At 36.9% G+C, this 22,576-nt stretch overlaps 1 protein-coding gene across 5 annotated transcripts in view; it reads right to left on the bottom strand.

The window, feature by feature from the left end:
- The window catches only part of USP37 (ubiquitin specific peptidase 37), an 89,483-nt gene that overhangs the window by 60,791 nt on the left and 6,116 nt on the right, over positions 1 to 22,576 (bottom strand). For all 5 annotated transcript variants that reach the window (XM_018059460.1, XM_018059485.1, XM_018059466.1 and 2 more), the window contains 5 exons: positions 18,774 to 18,997; positions 15,221 to 15,392; positions 11,967 to 12,067; positions 9,259 to 9,437; positions 8,861 to 8,938 (listed from right to left, as the gene is read on the bottom strand). In XM_018059460.1, coding sequence (XP_017914949.1) covers positions 8,861 to 8,938; positions 9,259 to 9,437; positions 11,967 to 12,067; positions 15,221 to 15,392; positions 18,774 to 18,929 — 686 coding nt within the window. In that variant the 5' untranslated portion in view covers positions 18,930 to 18,997. The remainder of the gene's footprint in view (positions 1 to 8,860; positions 8,939 to 9,258; positions 9,438 to 11,966; positions 12,068 to 15,220; positions 15,393 to 18,773; positions 18,998 to 22,576) is intronic.

Below are 22,576 nucleotides of genomic sequence, written 5' to 3'. Positions count from 1 at the left end.
CAGTACCTAGGGTTCCTCTTCACAAGATTGTCCTCAAGCTACTAGAGCCTTTGCCTGCACTCTCAGAGTCAAAAGTAAGGTCAGGTGCTCAAGGATAGAAGTCAAGCTCCCCTGCCTTGGATTAGAACAGTTTTAAGGTGAAATGTATATAACAGATTTTCTCTCTGGGATTAGGATGAAGCCTAAACTCTGCATTTTTCTGATCAGAGATCAGATTTTTGTCTGAGATCACACTCACTCATTTTCTTCTGCACTGCAGTATCTTGCTTCCCCCAGTCCCTTCCTGGTATCCCCTGGGAATAATTCCTAACTAAATCACTGGACACTACTCTCCATTTCAGGGTTTGTTTCTAAGAAACTTGAACAACAGTTAGTGCTAGAAAAGGGTCTAGGAAGCACACGCTAAGGACAAGATTCTGGAACTGGATCAATTATTTGGCAATGGTAGCAGAAATACCATTGGCTGCTGGTAAAATCTTTGGTATCCTAAAGTGTAATACCACCAAGACTTTTCATCTGTAGTGAACTGGGCTGGGACAAAGTAGAAGAGGATACAGCTCATGCAATCTTTCCAGCGTTTGAAAAATGTGTTAGACTGCACAATGGACCTTACTGGTGTTATAGCAATGTTCTAAAACTGGATTATGGTGATGGTTGCACAACTCAAAAAATTTAGCAAAAATACAGAATTATACATTTAAAACAGGTGAATTTTATGGTGTATAAACTGTACCTCAATAAAGCTGTTAAAAAAAATCCCAAATTATTTCCTTCCTTGTATCCAAGCCCTCTATTATGAAATGCCATCTATTTCCCTATCCCTTAATGAGGCTGGCCTTGTGATTTCCTTTTCCTAAAAGAATCTAACAGACACAACAGTACCTGAGTCCTGATTCTAAGGCTATAGGCACCATGCAAATTTTCACTCATTCTTTTGGAACCCTACCACTGCCATGTGCTTAACTTCTGGGTAACCCTAGCAGGTGAAAAAAGAAAACATGGCTATTCTCCTGCATCACCCCAACCACTAGACAGCCAATCGCCAGTCATACAAGGAATGCCACTGTGGACCAGCTAATCCCGAGCCAACTTACCAAATGACCATGCATGTGTGAGAAAATGAGAGAATCCAGTCACAACTGGCCAAGACAGGCCTAGATAAACAGAACCACTTAAATGACCACTGACTTATAAGCAATAATAAACAGTTACTATTTTAAGTATATTGTTATATAGTACTAGATAACTGATATAGTGATATGGGGTAAATAATCATAAAGACTATGGGTCATCAAGGAACTATGCAGCCAGAGCAAGCCATCATGAGCTGGGTGCTCTCATACCAATGAAGTTGTAAGATCAGGAAGTTACAGCAGTAATCCATCATAAAATGCGAGTGGTATATCCAAGTAAACAAGAATAGACAATGAAAACAGATCTATGAGCATTCTGGTGACCAGACAGAAGAAGAAATAAACCTGTGCCTGATTCATGGATGATCATCTCGGTACACTAATACAAGCTGAAAATGAACTGTTGCTGCATTGTAGCTCCACTAAGGGATTGCCCTGGAACATAGGACTAAGACGAAATCCTCCAATGCATAGAGTTTGAGAAGTGCACCTCACTGTCCATTTTGTATGGAGAGAAACGTGGGCCAGAGGAACACTGGATGGTGGTAAATAGTCTAGATGGATGATCAGGGGCCTAGAAGGAGTAAGCCTGGAAAATCAGGGGAAAATGATTTATGGAAGACATTTATGCATAGCATGAACAAAGGGTGAAGATCTGTTTCACCTGTTAATGCTCACCAGAGAACTTCACTGAAGAGACATTAAACAATCACCCATGTAACCTGTCTAGTGGATGCCAGTCAATCTCTATACTCAGCCATCCAAATACTTCCACAAAGGACCCATGAGTAATAGGCATGGTGGCAGAGGCAAAAGCTTCAAGTGCACTCTAAAATAGGGGATCCCTTTTAGTAAGTCTGATTTAGCAACTTATGCTGCTCAATGTCCAATTTCTCAGCTACTCTAGAGGCTGATCCCTGGCCCTTGAATGAATTCTATCCCTTAAGGATCACTCATCTAGAGCAAGACATCCTGGAATGTGAAGTCAAGTGGGCCTTAGAAAGCATCACTATGAACAAAGCTAGTGGAGGTGATGGAATTCCAGTGGAGCTGTTTCAAATCCTGAAAGATGATGCTGTCAAAGTGCTGCACTCAATATGCCAGCAAATTTGGAAAACTCAGCAGGGGCCACAGGACTGGAAAAGGTCAGTTTTCATTCCAATCCCAAAGAAAAGCAATGCCAAAGAATGCTCAAACTATTGCACAATTGCACTCATCTCACATGCTAGTAAAGTAATGCTCAAAATTCTCCGAGCCAGGCTTCAGCAATACGTGAACCATGAACTTCCAGTTCAAGCTGGTTTTAGAAAAGGCAGAGGAACCAGAGATCAAATTGCCAACATCTGCTGGATCATCAAAAAAGCAAGAGAGTTCCAGAAAAACATGTATTTCTGCTTTATTGACTATGCCAAAGCCTTTGACTGTGTTGACCACAATAAACTGTGGAAAATTCTGAGAAAGATGGGAATACCAGACCACTTGACCTGCCTCTTGAGAAACCTATATGCAGGTCAGGAAGCAACAGTTAGAACTGGACATGGAACATCAGACTGGTTCCAAATAGGAAAAGGAGTGCGTCAAGGCTGTATATTGTCACCCTGCTTATTTAACTTATATGCAGAATACATCATGAGAAACGCTGGGCTGGAAGAAGCACGAGCTGGAATCAAGATTGCCGGGAAAAATATCAATAACCTCAGATATGCAGATGACACCACCCTTATGGCAGAAAGTGAAGAGGAGCTAAAAAGCCTCTTGATGAAAGGGAAAGAGGAGAGTGAAAAAGTTGGCTTAAAGCTCAACATTCAGAAAACAAAGATCATGGCATCCGGTCCCATCACTTCATGGGAAACAGATGGGGGAATAGTGGAAACAGTGTCAGACTTTATTATTTTGGGCTCCAAAATCACTGCAGATGGTGACTGCAGCCATGAAATTAAAAGACGCTTACTTGGAAAAAAAGTTATGACCAACCTAGATAGTATATTCAAAAGCAGAGACATTACTTTGCCGACTAAGGTCCGTCTAGTCAAGGCTATGGTTTTTCCAATGGTCATGTATGGATGTGAGAGTTGGACTGTGAAGAAGGCTGAGCGCCGAAGAATTGATGCTTTTGAACTGTGGTGTTGGAGATGACTCTTGAGAGTCCCTTGGACTGCAAGGAGATCCAACCAGTCCATTCTGAAGGAGATCAACCCTAGGATTTCTTTGGAAGGAATGATGCTAAAGCTGAAACTCCAGTACTTTGGCCACCTCACGCGAAGAGTTGACTCACTGGAAAAGACTCTGATGCTGGGAGGGATTGGGGGCAGGAGGAGAAGGGGACAACAGAGGATGAGATGGCTGGATGGCATCACTGACTTGATGGACGTGAATCTGAGTGAACTCCGGGAGTTGGTGATGGACAGGGAGGCCTGGCATGCTGTGAGTCATGGGGTTGCAAAGAGTCGGACATGACTGAGCGACCAAACTGAACTGAAGGAAACCAAACAGACATTTGGTGTTAAGTTGATTACATTAGACTCCTTCTATCCCAGAAAGGGTAGCAATTAATTCTGGCTGGGACTGGCATATTATTTAAGGTTTGCTTTTGCCTTTCCTGCCCACAGTGCCTTGGCTGCACTGCTGTCTGAGGGCTTTATAACAGTATATGATTTATTAACATGAAATCTCGCATAACATCATTGTGGAATGAGGAATCCACTTTACACAAAAGAAAAGGAGGTATATACAATAAGGGCACATGGACCAAAGGATCCACTGGTCCTATCGTAGATCATATTTACCTCAAAGGTGATGGCCACAGCCTTTAAAGGTGCAGATTAGAGATGATCTCGTTAGGAACTGGGTGCCCTTCAAGATACAATATATAACACAAACATACAGGCCATTACATTTATAGAGAATACATGGGTCTGGAAACCAAGAAGTAGGAATGCCTCCACTATCAGTCTTAATAACACACTTGGAGAATTTGTGCTTCTTGTTCCTTCAATTTAGATTTTGTAGATCTAGCAGTTCTGGTTTCCAGAGGAGGAAATTTTTCACAAGAGAGGACAAGAAGAATCCCATTTAATCTAAAGCGATGGCTGCTACTCATTTTGGGCTTCTGATCTCACACGCTAGTAATGCTCAAAAATCTCCAAGCCAGGCTTCAGCAATACGTGAACCATGAACTCCCTGATGTTCAAGCTGGTTTTAGAAAAGGCAGAGGAATCAGAGATCAAATTGCCAACATCTGCTGGATCATCGAAAAAGCAAGAGAGTTCCAGAAAAACATGTATTTCTGCTTTATTGACTATGCCAAAGCCTTTGACTGTGTTGACCACAATAAACTGTGGAAAATTCTGAAAGAGATGGGAATACCAGACCACCTAACCTGCCTCCTGAGATACCTGTATGCAGGTCAGGAAGCAACAGTTAGAACTGGACATGGAACAACAGACTGGTTCCAAATAGGAAAAGGAGTGCGTCAAGGCTGTATATTGTCACCCTGCTTATTTAACTTATATGCAGAGTACATCATGAGAAACGCTGGGCTGGAAGAAGCACGAGCTGGAATCAAGATTGCCGGGAAAAATATCAATAACCTCAGATATGCAGATGACACTACCCTTATGGCAGATAGTGAAGAGGAGCTAAAAAGCCTCTTGATGAAAGGGAAAGAGGAGAGTGAAAAAGTTGGCTTAAAGCTCAACATTCAGAAAACAAAGATCATGGCATCCGGTCCCATCACTTCATGGGAAATAGATGGGGAAACAGTAGAAACAGTGTCAGACTTTATTGTTTTGGGCTCCAAAATCACTGCAGATGGTGACTGCAGCCATGAAATTAAAAGACGCTTACTCCTTGGAAGAAAAGTTATGACTAACCTAGATAGTATATTCAAAAGCAGAGACATTACTTTGCTGACTAAGGTCCATCTAGTCAAGGCTATGGTTTTTCCTGTGGTCATGTATGGATGTGAGAGTTGGACTGTGAAGAAGGCTGAGCGCCGAAGAATTGATGCTTTTGAACTGTGGTGTTGGAGATGACTCTTGAGAGTCCCTTGGACTGCAAGGAGATCCAACCAGTCCATTCTGAAGGAGATCAACCCTGGGATTTCTCTGGAAGGAATGATGCTAAAGCTGAAGCTCCAGTACTTTGGCCACCTCATGCGAAGAGCTGACTCACTGGAAAGGACTCTGATGCTGGGAGGGATTGGGGGCAGGAGGAGAAGGGGACGACAGAGGATGAGATGGCTAGATGGCATCACGGACTCAATGGATGTGAGTCTGAGTGAACTCCGGGAGATGGTGATGGACAGGGAGGCCTGGCGTGCTGTGAGTCATGGGGTCGCAAAGAGTCGGACACGACTGAGTGACTGAACTGAACTGATGCTGGCAGAGCAACAGGCAAGGAAAGGACTTACCATACTGTAACTGACTTAAATTATTATAAGAGGGCAGGGTAGCTGCTACATGATAAGGGCAAGAAGAATATGTCTGGTATAAAAGGAAATTCACCAGCGAATCTCTTGGTGCTTTCAAGCTCAGTTTTAACTCTGAATGGATAATTGCGGCAACCACAGCCTGAGAAGTGTACAGTGACCAATGGCTCAGATCCCCCAGGGAAGAAGATCTCAGGCATACCACCAGAAAAGTCATCAACACTATCAGAGTGTTAATGAAAAATGCAGAAAATCCAGAATGGATCCTATAAGTAGATAATATCAGTTATAGCCTCAAGGCTATTTGTAGCAGTAAGGACAAAAAGAGCCACACCTCATCCCACTAATCCTCCTTTATAAATATTCTCACCCAGAAATTGAAAAGCATCAATGTGAAGAACCTGTAATAAGATGGTGGGGCTTTCCTGGTGGTCTTGTGGTAGAGAATCAGCCTGCCAATGCAGGTCACATGAGTTCGATCCCTGTTCTGGGAAGAACTAGCTCAGTAGTAAGACAGAGGGTAAAAACACAGATATTACTGACTGGAAAGCTGGTGAGCACTGTTATATCTCAACAAAATAGTCACAGAACTGTTATCTGTAATGTTTTAGGAGGCAGAACTCAAAGGAAAATACTGAAACAATTAAGAACACTGGTCTGTGTTAGCACTTTTTACTGCTCTCAGCAAGGTTCTATTCAAGACAGATAAATCTGGGTTAGAACTAGCAGGTTTGCAATCAAGGTTGAAAATGAATATCTCTCTCTGTGCCAATGTCCTAGAATTAAAATTGTGTGGTAAGTGGAGGGCATGTGGGACGAAAAAAATCCAGTTGCTTCTGATTCTCAAACTAAGGCAATGCTAAGAGGTAACTGGAGAAGTAGTTTGTGAAAAAATGATGTTAATATTAGGGAAAACTGGATGAGGGGTATACAGGTACATCTCAATATTATCTTTGCAACTTTTCTGTAAATCTAAAATTATTCCAAAATTTAAAAGAATCAAAATAATAACAAAAATACTGGCCTTAATTCTTTCTCAAGCCTATAAAACCCTGCATGTTCTACCTTTAAAAAAACTTCTAAAACTTTTACATTTCTAGACTTTTCTCAACTTCCAGGACTACATCAGCATCAACTAGGCCACAAAGCTGCATGGCTCCAAAGAACACAGTCTTCAAAACCCCCTTCAGCTATGGCCTTGAAAGATAACAGACAAAGGGAATCTGTTAAAGGGCAAAGCCAAGAGTCATATAAAGTACAATGAGCAAGGGTTCCTCCCAGAAGATCGGACAGAGACTGTTACAGGGGTTAATTAAGAACTTATTCCACTGCTTTCACTGTCTTCACAATTTCTGCCTAACAAGATTTTATCTCTACTATAGACCAGTGACTCCTCAGTTCCCAATCCTTGTCTTTCCTAAATGGGAATTTTTACTGTGGTTATCCTGTGCTTACTCCAGCAATGTATAATAAATGCTATATGTGTGGAGACAGGAGTGAGGAATGCAGATTAACTTGCTTTTTAGTTTTTAGGTACAACACCACTTTGCCAACAAAGGTTCCTATAGTCAAAGCTACAGTTTTTCCAGTAGTCATGTATGGATGTGAGAGCTGGACCATAAAGAAAGCTGAGCACAGAGGAATTAATGCTTCTGAACTGTGGTATTGGAGAAGACTCTTGAGAGACCCTTGGATGGCAAGAAGATCAAACCAGTCAATCCTAAAAGAAATCAATCCTGAATATTCATTGGAAGGACTGATGCTGAACCTGAAGCTCCAATACTTTGGCCACCTGATATGAAAGAACTGACTCACTGGAAAAGTCCCTGATGCTGGGAAAGATTGAAGGCAGGAGAAAGAGACGACAGAGGATGAGATGGTTGGATGGGATCACTGACTTGATGGACATGAGTTTGAGCAAGCTCCAGGAGTTGGTGATGGACAAGCAAGCCGGATGTGCTACAGGCAAGGGGGTTGCAAGGAGTCAGACACAAATGAGCAACTGAACTGAAGTGAACAAGACCATGAGGTATATGGTCCAAGGCACACCTAGACCTTATGGAGAGAACTGCACGTAACCCAGAGATAATCCTGGACTCTGAGCTGGATATAATGACTAAATGAGATTTAGAGGCTGTCTCCATCAGGGTGAACGTAGGGGTACTCTGCATATGGGAATAATGATTAACAAAGGTAAATCTTTAGCTAGAAGGGTAAACTATGGTAGACTGTTGTCCCCAAATAACCACTGTACTCCTTTGTTGTAACAGTAGAATTTGGGCTAGGCATACTTCCCAGATCTCCTAACTTGATATAACCACATGACCAAGTTTTGGCCAATGTAATATGCATAAAAGTTATGTATACAATTTTCAGCCTACACAAAAGCTGTATGCCCTCCCTTTGCTCCTTTCCTCCTTCCCAGTAGGAATACAGATATGACAGTGGAGGCTGAAGCTATCTTGGTTCATAAAAGGGAAGATACTTATTAAGAATGGCAGATAGAAGACAAAGGAACCTGAGACTATGGTGATTGTAGTTTAAGAGAACACACTTGTCTTATCAGCTACCTAGATTTTTGTATCTGTTATAGCAATAGAATCAAGAACTCAAACTATAAAAAGTTTCTTTAGCTTTTTTCCCAACTTCTTTCTGGTGACCCTTTGGCCTTCAACACCAGTTAACTGACTACCAACTGACTTCTGTTAAGGTATTCACTGGCAACTAAGTAATAAGTTTTCTCTCTCAGAAGACAGACAAAATCCACAAGTCTCCCATTAGGAGGAAGAGGATTGTGAGCTAGGGACTGTCCTACTGCAGGTATGCTCTTTTGTTCAACCCCAAAAGTAGCTCTAAAGGACTGATGCTCCTTGCCTAGAACCTATGCTGGTTTTAATACCCTTTTACCCCTAAGTTAACTTTTCACATGAAAAAGGTAAAAACTGTACTTTTTTTTTTTTTTTTACAGGTAAAGGGAAGAAGGAAGGAAGGGCATTCATACTAAAAGAAGAGCAAACAAAAAACACTTATATAGAGTTCTTCAGCTCTATCCTTATTATAAGTGTTGCAAACAAATAAAGCCAAGATGGGAGAAGTGCACTAAAACGACCAAAGCAATACTAATGGCCAAATCCTCTCTCTATTGAGCCTACAGTGTACTGTTACCAAAATATTCTAAATCCTGTTCTGTCTCTGAGATTCCCATCAACTGAAGACCATCCCAATTTTCTCTACTGGTTGTAATTATTAATGGAAGAAATACTGATCAAATGTTATAAAAGTTCTTAAAGTAACTTACGATGATGAATCATTTTCCTTAGGGTAATCTTCATTCAACTCTGAGCCAGATGACAGCATTCTTTTTCTCTTTTCAGTCCTACAGAGAACAGAGAAGAACGGTTATTTCACATTATTAAAAAGCATAAACCAACATACTCAAGAACAAGAACTGTGACTACTGCTATCTAACTCTATACACCACATTTAAATACACTGTGTATCTGCAAGCTCTATACATGTCACTAACATAAATCACAAAAGACAAATATTATCTCCAAAAAATGCACTTTACAAGTTGTTCTTTTAACTAGAAGTCTCCTCCTTTTCCCCAAGTTATTGGACTTTCTCAAAGGCTTAAAAGACATTTCTAAATAGGCAGAGCCAATGACAAAGAAAGAAAAAAAAAATCTTTCATACCTATTTTCTAATAACCCTGATCTAAGAGGTGTGGATGTAGATGTCAAAGGGGGAATTGTCCGGGTAGGAGTTACTCCATTTCCTGCTGCAGCCTTAATTGATCCTCTACTTGGATTACCAAGAACTTTTCGAAACGGAGTATCATCTTTAGTTTCCAAACTTCCTCTTTTTGAAGAGACCTATAAGAATAAAGTTTAACATAGCTAATTTTTCACATTAATTGGCATATGTTTAGACCAGTGATCCTCATATACGGAACTTTTAAAAAATATCCACAACTGGAGACCCATCTCCAGAGATGCTAGCCTATCTGATCTGGGGGTAAGGTCCATTCATCAATACTTCTTTTTTTAAAGAACATTAGGTGATTCTAATCAGTGTCAGATATTGAGCTTGACATGTATTTTCCTATATTACTCTTGTAAGCTTAGAAATTCCACAGCATACCTGGAAGCAGAAAATAATTTGCTCTGAATTACTGATTTAAAAAAAAAGAAAATAACCTCACAGACATAAGAGCCACATGAAAGTAGATCTGTAAGAAAGAAAATCCAATTATGACTAATTAAAAGGGAGCTTCCCTGGTGGCTCAGCTGGTAAAGAATCTGCCTGCAATATGGGAGACCTGGGTTCAATCCCTGGGTTAGGAAGATCCCTTGCAGAAGTACATGGCAACCCACTCCAGTATTCTTGCCTGGAGAATCCCCATATACAGAGGAGCCTGGAGAGCTACAGTCCATGGAGTCACAAAGAGCTGGACACAATTGAGTGACTAAGCACAGCACATTACAGCAAAGTGACATAAATGTGAGAAAAAGGAGCAACAATGACATTTAGTTGATACAATTTAAAAGCCAAGTCACATGTACAGCATATGATTTTTGAGGGAGGAATGAAACAAATACATAAAATGATGGGGAGATTGAAGGTGAGACAGAACCTACTGGCAGAAGATGAATCAGAGTCTACCCCAAAACACAGCAAAAATATTCCGAGAGAATACACACTTTAACTCTATGGAAGACTTCTAATTACTTTCCACAGAATTACAATCTTAGAATAAAAAAAAAAGAATCTGAGGTCATCTGGATGAATGATTTAAAAAGTTGATTTTCAAATGGATAATTGATTCTCAAGATTAAAAAAAAAACAAAAACCAAAACACTATTATAAAAGCCATATACTGAGAAGTCTCTTTTATCACCCCAATGTCATTCACTCAGTTCTACTTCCCATCCTCCTACACACCTTGTAAGTATTCTACATTTTTAAGGAAATGAAAATCAGTATTTTATTTTTCTAGTTACATAAATGGTAGCATGCTATATGCATACCGTTTTGCATATTTTTCAACCTTTTTTGGCCATGACCCCACAGTGAGAAATATTCTACATCACAACCTATTATACATACATACAAATAAAACTGAAAATTTCGAAAACCAGTACTTATCCTTACTGTGTAGAATATGTTCTCTATTATTTTCTATTCTATTTTATTTAATGGTAGTCACAACACACAAAATTGATTTTATAATCCCACTATTAATAGAAATCATTATTTGTGGAAGTATAAATATTTGCCTCTACTAGATATATTAACACTTACAGTTTAAATATTCTAACACTTTAAATTTCTACCTGTAAATGGATGAACCTCAAAGTAATTATGAGTAAAAAAACCCAAACAAAAAATTATACACTGATTCCACTTATATAAAACTCTAGAAAATGCAAAGTAATCTAGAGTGACAGAGGGCAATTCACTCATGGCTTAGGGATAGGGGCCAGACAGGGAGCTGGAGAGAAGGATTACAAAATGCGATGAAGAAGCTTTCAAGGGCTATGGCTATGTTCACTAGTTTGATTATGGTGATGATTTTGCAGGTACGTACATAAATCAAAACATATCAAACCGCACACTTTAAATATGTGCAATTTACTGGATATCAATCATGCCTCAATTAAAATGTTTAAAAAAAAAAAACCACTCAACTTGTAAAAAGAAACTAACAAAAAGAAACCTTATTCACTGACTGCTTAAGTAATCAACCCATCTCCACACAGTCAAACAGAATTCATTACTTACAGGAGAGTTTCAAAGTTTCTCTATACACCTGGTTTACCTTTGTAAGACAAATTAAGAGACACAGGACTGCTAAGGTGCAATAGTGCAAAGTAAGTCTCAGGACTGGCTGAATATTTATGAAAGAAAAATTATTAAAAAGCAAACAGAAGACCTAACAAATCAGTCTAATATCATATAGTATAGGTAAAGTTCATAATGTAGAACAGACTCAAAAAAGTATCAAAGAAATAGCAACAGCAAATATTTACAGGGTTGTTAGTACATGGTATTGGGGGCTAAGCATTTTTATAATACGCATTATTTCACAGCAACGCTTAAAGTATTTTTGCTGTCTCAATTTTACAGATGGGTACTAAGGCTTGAGATACTTAAGAAGGAGCTTCTCCAATGGCCTACAGCTAGTAAGAGGCAGCATCAAATCTCAAACCCACATCTAACTTCAAAGCTATGTTTTCAAAAACTACACTGTGATAAATTTCAGGCATGTGTAAAGTATCCTTGTGATAATGCCAGAATAATTAGACATTACAGTCTAAATTCTACTTCCTGCAACTACCTTATAGAATGTCTAAGATTATCATCTTTAAAAAAAAAAGCTAGAAAGATTCAAATGAACATACCTGATTGTCCGAGTAAGAAAGCTGCCTGTTGGTTTCCTTCTGTGAGGTCCTGCTGCCCAGAATAGCTCCAAAACTACCAGAACCCTGAGAAGGTTTCATGGCTGGTGGTGGGGGGGAAAATCCAATCAATTACTTTAACTAAGAGATTTGTCATTATTATTATTTAATACTAAGGAAACAGAAACAGGAAAAATAAAACAAATCTAAGTGCTTATCTGACAGAAAATAATTCCGATATGTACAGTAACAATTTAGAGCTAGGATCAAGCAAAAAATTAAGTAACAATGCAAAAACTTGGAAATATGTAATAGAAGGATAAATTTTTGAATGCTAGAGATTCTCCTGTATAAACATTTGGTAATTAACACTATAGCAAAGTCAGTCAGTGAACTAACTTTGGACACTGGATGCTAAGCACATGTCAGAACCAGTGACAGACATACTTCTAGTAATGCATACCCCAAAACTTTCTAAGTTCAGCGAACAGAATAAGTGGCTTCTTCTCTAAAGAAATCAATGCTAGTTTAAAGGACATGCAAGGTAATGTATAAATATGGATTTTTATATACTTTAAAAAGTATTTCAAGGGAATTTCCTGGCAATTCAGTGGTTAGGACTCTGTGCTTCCATTGCCAGTGGCCCTGGCTGGGGAACTCAAGATCTCATAAGCTGCAGGTGGCCAAAAAAACCACCCAGTAGTCTATATTTTAATTTTGTTAATTTCCCACTGAAGATCATCTGGAATGTTTTAATTTATAAACACTGCAAATAATGCCAAACATCCTTTTACATATCTTCTTGCACTAATGCAACAATTTTCATAGGGTAAAATTCCTTAGAATAAGAATTGTTGGGGTAAAGGATGTACAATTTTAAACTAAATTGATATTACCACTATTCCTCAAAAAAACCCCAAAAATCTCCAAGCTCCTATCAAGTATATTAGAGTGTCTTGCCTCCCCTCACACTACTGCCAATGTGATAATAAGAATTTGAATTTGTTTAATTATTCGTGAAGCTGAGAATTTTTTCACATTTATGAGACACCTGTTTTTCTTCCTGAGTTTTCCTATATGTCTATTTCTCTACTGAACTGTCTTTTTCTTACTGATTTGGAAAGTCAGTATTTATATACTAGTAATATTAACTCTGTCACTGTGACTAATATTTTCATCTTTTCTTCTTTCCTTGTCACAGAGATCATTTAAATTTTTTACACAGTCCAAGTTATTAACCTTTTCCTTTATTGATTCTGGTTTTATGTCATACTCAGAAAGGTCATTCCCATCCACATAATATGTTAAAATCCATTCTACTCTTCTAATAATACTTTTATCACTTTTTTTTAAACACTGAATCTTTGATCAGTGTAAAATCTATTTAGATGAAGGAGTAAGATAAGGACTCAGTTTTACTGTCTTCTTAAATGGTTAGCTAGTTGTCCTATTTATAGACAACACTTTTCATCAACCATTAGTCTTTTTCCCATTGATTACAAACACCACACATTATACTTTAAATGTTTCAAAGTGTTCTTATATTCATTAGCTTACACTTTGGGGCAGTTATGACAACTTAGAAGATTAAAACAACTTGACCGAGAGTACAGAATAAGTTAAGTCCACAGCTAGTCACTCTAAAAGCAGTAATGACTTACTGTGTACCTATCAAATACGGGTTATGACTTACATTAATGAACTCTAATTTTTTATTAAGCACTGAAATTAAGGTAAGAAAACATTCATTTTAGAGATGAGGAAACTGAAACTCTTTAATTAAAGGAACTGCCCAAAACTGCACAGGATATAATAAGCAGGGCTAGGATTCAAACCCAAATCATTTTAGGTCCAAAGTGTGTTTTTCCATTACACCATGTTGTTCACACTCAAATCTGGGCCCCAGTCTGCCATGCTTTCCATTCTAGTGCATTCAGAGACATACTTTCTTACATATGTCAATTTTTAAAACAGTGGTTCAATTAATATGGAATAAAACAAATATAAACAGAAAATAAAATAATAAAATAAACAGAAAATAAAAATAAAACAGAAATGTAGAAATAATCCCTAACATATTCTAAAACTTTTAAATGGCACTCAACTCAATTCTAAAATTCAGTATTTAGAAAACTGACATTCAGATTTGGTAACATGAACACATGATGAATATGAACCAAATGGCAAATAACCATAAAAAAATTTTTTTAAACAAGAAAATAGTTTATCAAGTAGCTATTAAATACAAGCAAGGAGGCACTGCTACATCTTTATTTTCTAAATGTTTTTAATGTGTTATATTTGTTAAAAAAAACTCAGCAGTTTGTTAGCTATAAAATACCAGTAATAACAAAGTACTGATGATGACAGAGCTGGAGAATAATAAAAATAAGAGTGAAAAACTCATTTTGGGCAACAGATTACTCCTAAAAAGATGCTTATAAATATGTATTCTTTAAAATCAAAACATTTTACATGAAAGGGGTTGGAAGTAGGGGAATCTGATCACACTACTTGAATTTCTACGGTACCTTCTGTTTGTATAGAAAAATAAAACCTCAGAAAAAATTTCATATAAAAAAGCAACCATGTAACATTTATATGACAAGGTAAGTTTTCCCAAATGTAATTTAAATCCTACTCCTTCCTTAGACACACACTCTTTTGTGGAATCCTTAGGGTGTTCTACATAAACAATCATGTCATCTGAGAACAAAGACAAATTTACTTCTTCCTTTTCAATTTGGATGTTTTTCATTTCTTTTTCTTGCCTAAGTGCTCTGCCTAGGACTTCCAGTATTATGTTGAATAGAAGGGGTAAAAGGGGTCATCCTTGCCTTGTTTCTGATTTTGGAAAACCTTTCAGTTTTCCATCACTGAGCTATTGGCTTTTCATATAAGGCACTTATTATGTTGAGGTAAGATAGATTCCTTTAATTCCAACTTTGTTTCCATGTTTCCATCATGAAACAAAGTTAAATTTTATCAAATGCTTTTAATGCATCAAGATGATCATGTGGTTTTTGTCCATCATTCTGTTAAATTTGATGTATCACACTGCCAGATTTTTCCCATATCTTAAACTATTCTTGCATTCCAGAAATAAATCCCACTTGGTCACGGTGTATAATCCTTTCAGTGTGCTGTTGAAAGGATTGTGTTGAAATTTTTGCATCAATATTCAAGAGGGATACTGGCCTACAATCTAGTAATATTTTTTATAACTAATGTTAGACCCTCGGATGATTAGTGCTTACCTGCATTAAGCCTGTTTTGATGGACTGCATCTAGAAACAACCTCATTTCCTCTGCATCCTTACTTGGTACTTTATCAATAGACAAGAAGCTGTTATCTTGTAGAGTTAACATTAAGCGGCTTTGCTTTGCTCCACTGGGTCGAAGCACCACATTTTTAATGTTATGACTTAGCTGATCAACACAAAAGGAAGAGTATCATTAAAAATGAATTATAATGAAGCACAGTAAGTTGTATAATGAATACTAAACTTTATACATTCTAAGATACATTTCTTACTCTTTCCCATATTAACTTAGTTTTGTTTTTTACCCAATCAAAAAGAGTTTCCATGTCTTGATACATTTAAATCAAAGATTTCACTTCTAGGAGAGGCAAACACTATTAAAATTTTACAGAGTAATCCTAACACTCTTGACTTTTTTGGTAGGAACTGCATATTTTCAGGTATAGTTACAAAAACAAAGAAGTTAATTTTCTAAGCTTTGATGGTTATACCATCACCAGTTTAGAAAGTCATTGGATAAGAAGCTTTTTTCCTTTCTAAACAAAAGCTTATAAAATATCTAGCAAGTGGTTTATGTAGCTGCAATGAAAAAGGATATTCTGATCCAAACTATAATCCTGAAAAGAATTCTATTTCTCAAAAACACATCAACATAAACATTTACCTACATTAGAACATCTTTTTTTTTTTTTTAAACTATCTAAGCAGGCTCAATTAACTTTCAATCACAAAGCTCGTTAAGTTCTCTGGAACTCTCTTAGCTTACTTCTCCCAGTCCCCAGATCTGGTTCAATACTTCTCTTATACTCTTCCAGACTCTGGATATATGCTATTAAGTGATAACTTTTATTTTTTCTTGAATGAAATTTTTCCAAGACTAAATCAATAAATCTTGAACTTTTATCTTAATAATTCTCACAACCAGTCATCCTTATTTTCTAACATTCTCCCTCAGCAAGCATATACAGAGGTTTCTAAAGTTGCCTTTTGCTGAAGACATACCCTCTGAACAGCATAAAGAAAGAAGTAAAAGCATCTCACAATTTTTAAAATTAGGGATAATTAACCTTGTGACATTACTTTGTCAACAAAGGTCCGTCTAGTCAAGGCTATGGTTTTTCCAGTGGTCATGTATGGATGTGAGAGTTGGACTATAAAGAAAGCTGAGGGCAGAAGAATTGATGCTTTTGAACTGTGGTGTTAGAGAAGACTCTTGAGGGTCCCTTGGACTCCAAGGAGATCCAACCAGTCCATCCTAAAGGAGATCAGTCCTGGGTGTTCTTTGGAAGGACTGATGTTGAAGCTGAAACTCCAATACTTTGGCCACCTGATGCGAAGAGCTGACTCACTGGAAAAGACCCTGATGCTGGGAAAGACTGAAGGCAGGAGAAGGAAATCACAAAGGATGAGATGGTTGGATGGCATCACCAATTCAATAGACATGAATGTGGGTAAACTCCAGGAGTTGGTGATGGACGGGGAGGCCTGGAGTGCTGCAGTTCATGGGGTCGCAAAGAGTCGGACACGACTGAGCGACTGAACTACACTGAACTGACCTTACCTTGTGATAATTTTTAGATAAAGATGAAAAAACAATTTACTAGACTTAATTTATATTTCAAATTTAAATGACAGGTTTTAGACTCAAGCAGGTCTTTCCCTCACCTCCCAAATTTAATGAGTTAAATCTTGAAATCTCTTGAAATCTGTATTTGCTTCCTTTTGCTTCTTCCACTGTCTTATCCTTTGCTCAAGACTTTCATTTCTCATCTGAACTCCCACAATAACCTCTTACATGTCCTCATTCTCCCACTACCTCTTGAAAGTCATCTACCTAGCTGCCAAAGGAATTTAAACTTAAGATTCTTGGCTCCCTAGTAACTAAGTTCCCTTTAGTATGACAAAGAAGATCTGGATATCTCAAGATCTGGTTTCTATGTAGCTCTTAGCCTCTAACTACTGCCATTCACGCTCCACTGTCCATTTACTTTAAAATAATTTTCTGGTTTCCTGAATGTTGATTCACACTAGCATGTATCTGTACATTATAGAAATCATCTTTACCTTAACTTCACTGTGTCTAGCAAATTCTTACCTATCCTTTAAATTCTCAGAGCACAAAACACTTCCTTCTTTATGTTACACCAGTATCTCTGAGGTATTTTTACAGCTGAGAATGCATTTGGTTACTCTTAAGTTTGAGAGGAAAAGTGCCTCACTCAACTCTGTATTCTTAGCCCAGTACCCATCACAGTAATCTACAGGTGGTTAACAAATGAATGCTCAATGCAAAACTGATCTAGAACTGAGATGAAAAGTTTAATCACAGGTAGACTCATCATGCTTCTAAAGATCTATGCTTGCTTAAGTATTTAAATTCAAAAAAAAAAATTTACTGAGTGCTAATTTGAGTTGAGGACTCAAAGACTGAATCTCTGTTTTAAAAAAAATCTTTCATTGAGATGGTCACATGTATATGAATGTGGTAGAAACTATTGTTTCTACTATGCATGTCACCACCTATAATCTATTTAAGAATACTTTTGATACATAAAAATCATAACCAATTTACTTTCAAAAGTTAAAAGTAAAAACAGAAATTTTACTTCAGCTCAAGTTCTCAAGCATAAAGTTTTATAAATTACTCTTCGAAAGAGTACTTTAGAATATTACACTTTTATATAATCTACTTAACAAATATAGCATTTTTAAGTGCAGAAAACGTAAGACGTTAAATTCAGCTCATGTCAACAGAAGTAATTCTTGGCTGTACAAGACAGAAGTGAAAACAAAATTATTTTTTATAGTGATAAAATAACGAGGTCCTTCAAAAGTTAACAGAAGAGGGACTTCCCTGGTAGTCCAAAGGTTAAGAATCTGCCTTACAATGCAGGGGACTCGGGTTTGATCCCTGGTCAGGGAACTATTATCCCACATGCTGCAAAGCAAACTAAGTCTGCACACCAAAACTAAAGAATCTCTGCACTGCAATAAAAGATCCTGCATGATGCAATGAAGATCTTAGACCCAATGCTGCCAAATAAATAAATAATTTAAAAAAAAAGTTAACAGAAGAAAATGGCTATAAAGATGACCCTGAATATCATCCTTGAATGGTCCATACCACAACCTTTGGCAGGATTAATTAGGAAGATGAAATCAAAAAGACACTAATGAATCCTATTAAAAGCTAATACTAAATAGTGATGAATTTATCACATATGTTGGTTGCCAGGGGGTGGGGACATAACTTCATAACTGAAGTTATCCTAAATGTGGTTTTAAAAATAGCTTAGACAGTATCCAGACTCAGTTTCTCCCAGCTTCCTCTTCCCACCGGTTTCTTTTCAACAATGGTGACTACTTTCTACTCTTTATTATATACCATCAACAATTCTGCTGAATAATTTTTAACAGTATCAGCGACCTGAAAATTAAACAAATAGTAATCTAGTAGGGGTACTATGATATTTAGTGTGGCAGAGAATAGCTGTTCACTAAAGGATGTGATTTGAAGGTCTATTCCAAATCAAAATTTGGTTAATACCTGAAATATCCTTGGAATCCCTCCAGTATTGTAGTGAACTACTAGGCTGACTTTATTCTCTTTTTCCACAACTTCAAAGGATCCTTCTTTCCATTTTGTAATCCCAGTCTGCATACTTCGAATTCTGATAGGGCCATGTATCTTCAGAGGAGACATATTTTCTTTAAAAATAAATTGCTTCTAGCCAAATTAAAAAGAAAAAATACACCTTCACCTGACACAGTCTAAGGAAGAAAAATAAAATAAAATAATAAGTTACAACTTACTAGTGATTTAAAACAAGAGTTTGAAAGAGAACACTTAATGAACCATCATATCTCTTTTTCTCCGTTTTCAATAAACTACCTTTTATTAAATATCCTCAAAGGCTCTGATTAGCTGGATAGCACTGGTAAGAACAAATGAAGCAGTCACTGATGTTCAGTGACTGAATTTACCCACCTTTTATTTTTTCTGTACATGCTCTCTCCTTAGCCATGTACCTGAGTCCATTTAGTGTCTAAATTTTGCATTTTGCAGCATTAACAACCATACTGCTGTCACTGTATGACAATCAGGAATACTAAAGATTCCATTCTCAGTGTGAGTGCCCATGGCAATATGGCCAACTTTTACCTTCCTTCATGATTCTAAAGGACCTTGAATTTCAAATATAAGTTAAAAAAAAAAAATTCAGTCAGCTGACTCCATTCTTTAGAATTGAGTTCCTACTGAAACATCAAATCATATCACCTAAGCATATCCACATGTATAAAACATATTATATGAATAAATAATTGTGAGAATAATCAAATTAATTTAACCTCAACAACTACATTATTTGAGAAAATCATTTATTCTCTAGGGAAAACTAACCAAAAAACCCCTCTTCCTAAGATCCACCTACTATTTATGTTTTAACTCTACCATTCCTGGAAAGAATTTTTACCAATTTTATCTTTCACAAATATTCAAATTTCCCAAGTGAACTTCTGATACTTACAGATATGACAGAATGTCTAAGACTCTTAAAACTAGCTTAACAGATGTCAGCAAGTAAATACAATTAAACAGCAGAAAATGATTATCAAAGTGTTACACATACATACACAATCAAATAAAATTAAAACAAAATTTACACTACAGCCTTCAAATCTCTAGAAACATGGCCTCTAATACAGATTCTTAATTTAATAAGTTAAAAACCATTAAACTTTGCCTCTGCCTAAACAACTCAACTAGAAAAGCTAAAAACTAATATATGTACAAAGGAAAAACATACTAGATCTAAGTACCAGGAGCCAGCTCTTGTCACTTACTAACTTTTAACTTACCTTTCCTCACCACTAGTTTTCTCAGCTGTAAAACAGCAATGCTATAGTGTTGCAGAATTAAATGAAATATTGCTAAAACTCATTAGGCATTCAATAGACAGCAGCTTCAATATGAATGAAATTAGTGTCCACTTTCTGAATTTATTCCTTGTCTGCAACACCTCTTTCTCCAAAGATCCCAGACAATTTGTTAACAACGGTCACCAACTCACTGCCTATAGAGGCTAAACAGGTGACACAAACGATTTAGACAGGCAAAATATGAAAACTTCTATTCAAATCTAGCCAGCTTTGCCATGAACCCAGCATTACCAGATCATCAAATTCTTCAAGAAAATGCAATCAAATTTTTATGTCAAACTGCCCATTTTAAATTCTGGACAATGAATTCAAAGTTTCAAATCAAACAAAACCCACCTAGAGGTAACATATAGACTGGAGAACCCTAGCTCAAGGCCCCAAGGTGCTATATATCAAACACCTAAGAATAAATTTAAAGAGAGATATGAAAACACTTTGAATTGTTTAAGGTGTTTTATATCGTAAGTCCTCTAGTATTATTCAGTGATTGAATTTTTTGAGTGCCTAATTGTGGCCAGATTTATATACTCTAATTATCTGAGTGTATGAATCCATCAAAGTAATAGAGGCCACTATTGTTCACAGACCTGTCTGTTAATGTGACATTTTGTTCCAACTAGTAACTACAAAATCAGCAATGTGTTTGTAATGCCTTTTTTTTTTTAAAACAATTACTAATTTAATGTTTTACTGCTTGGATATAGCCTTGAGATTTTTTCCACTCTGTCTCATTGCACTGCCAAGAATATGTGATCCCTCTTCTACTCCAGTTGTCCATGCCAAAAACATGAGTTATCTTTAACATCTCTCTTGATGATTATTAGTATTGGACTGGAAATGGAAGGTAAATTTGTCAATTTAACCTCTATATACCTTCCAGACATCTTCATAATGAACTTCAGATCAACTCACATCACTATCCACAAAATCATTCAACAGCTCCCCATGTGGGCTGCAATCCATGGGGTCACAAAGAGTTGGACATGACTGAACAACTGAGCACAACAGAGCACATGCCCTCACAATAAAATCTACTCATTCACATGACATAAACACCCTTCATGATTCATGCCCTGCTTACCCCTCTAACCCCAATAAACTCTCCAAATTCAGCCATCTACTATTTACAATTTTCCTTAAAAAGGCATGTATTCTCATGCCACTATATCTTTGCAGACTGTGGTCTATATCTGGAGGGTTTTTTACCTATTCTCCCCATCTTCCACAACCCCCCCTTTTAAATTATCCTGGCTATAAAATCAAAACTCAGTTTAGATATTATCTTCTCTAAGATGCCCTTTCTAGCTATCTTTCGATTATTCTCTCATCCCATATACACACTGAGAGCATGTAATGCTTTGCTCTTCTGCTGTACCCTGCATTTACCACTAGTAGGGCAGTCATCACATTGTATTACCAACTATCTATTTACCTCTTTGTCTCTCTCTTCTATGTGGGATGGAAGACAGGCCCAACTGTCCTAGACTTATCAATTGGGGTATGATGGATGTTGAGAAGCCCACACCAGTGCTCCCTACAGAGAGCCACCAAATGAAAATGGAAAACTCTATTATTTGAAGACAGGGAATATGTTCTTTGTTTTTGCATCCTCACTAGGACACTGTCTGGCACATAAGAAACCACGTCATTATTCAAGAATAATAAACCAGCACAATCAATTTTATCATTTTACAGTTAAAATATACAGCAGCAGATACTAGAACCATAAACCCCTTTTATATGGCCAGTATAGGATTATATTTATTAAGCTCTTTATAGGAACATCATTCTGTACTATATATCTCATTCTTTGAAAACTACTTCCAGTCTTTTTCTATGTGCATCTGAATTTCTCCTAAATGCAAAGCTGTCCACATATCAATGAGAAAAACAAGAATATGCAGTTACAGAATGCATTATTAAAACAAAAAACATCAGCAAACTTGTCTAAACTAGGATTCATATAATCTACTGCTCAACAAAGAAGCTATACTTTAAGAGGCTTATCAAATTATCTCATCTTTTCTTATACATTTAGGATGCCAAATTATAAGGGAATAGTTAAAACTCCATTGTCTCAGTGTTTTCCTTACAGACCAAAAAGTACATAAAGGACATTGACCTTGAATTCCTCCAACAAAAACATATTTTAAAAAATTAGATTATTTAACAAGATTTGGAAATAAAGATTTCAAAGTTCAATAAAGTATGTAAGAAAAAACTTTACTGGTTACTTCTGTTTCCCTCTATAATTTTCTCTACATGTAATACATGATTTCTCTACATATAATTCTCAAATATTCTGATGCAGAGTTTTGGTTAAGTGTATAAAATTTTACTTCAGATATTGAACATTTTCTTAACAATTTCTACTAGTAATCTCTTTCTGCTAAGAGAAAAAACCTAAAA

Source organism: Capra hircus, chromosome 2 (assembly GCF_001704415.2).
Source record: "Capra hircus breed San Clemente chromosome 2, ASM170441v1, whole genome shotgun sequence".
NCBI lineage: Eukaryota > Metazoa > Chordata > Mammalia > Artiodactyla > Bovidae > Capra > Capra hircus.
This window is presented reverse-complemented; position numbering and strand designations above follow the sequence as displayed.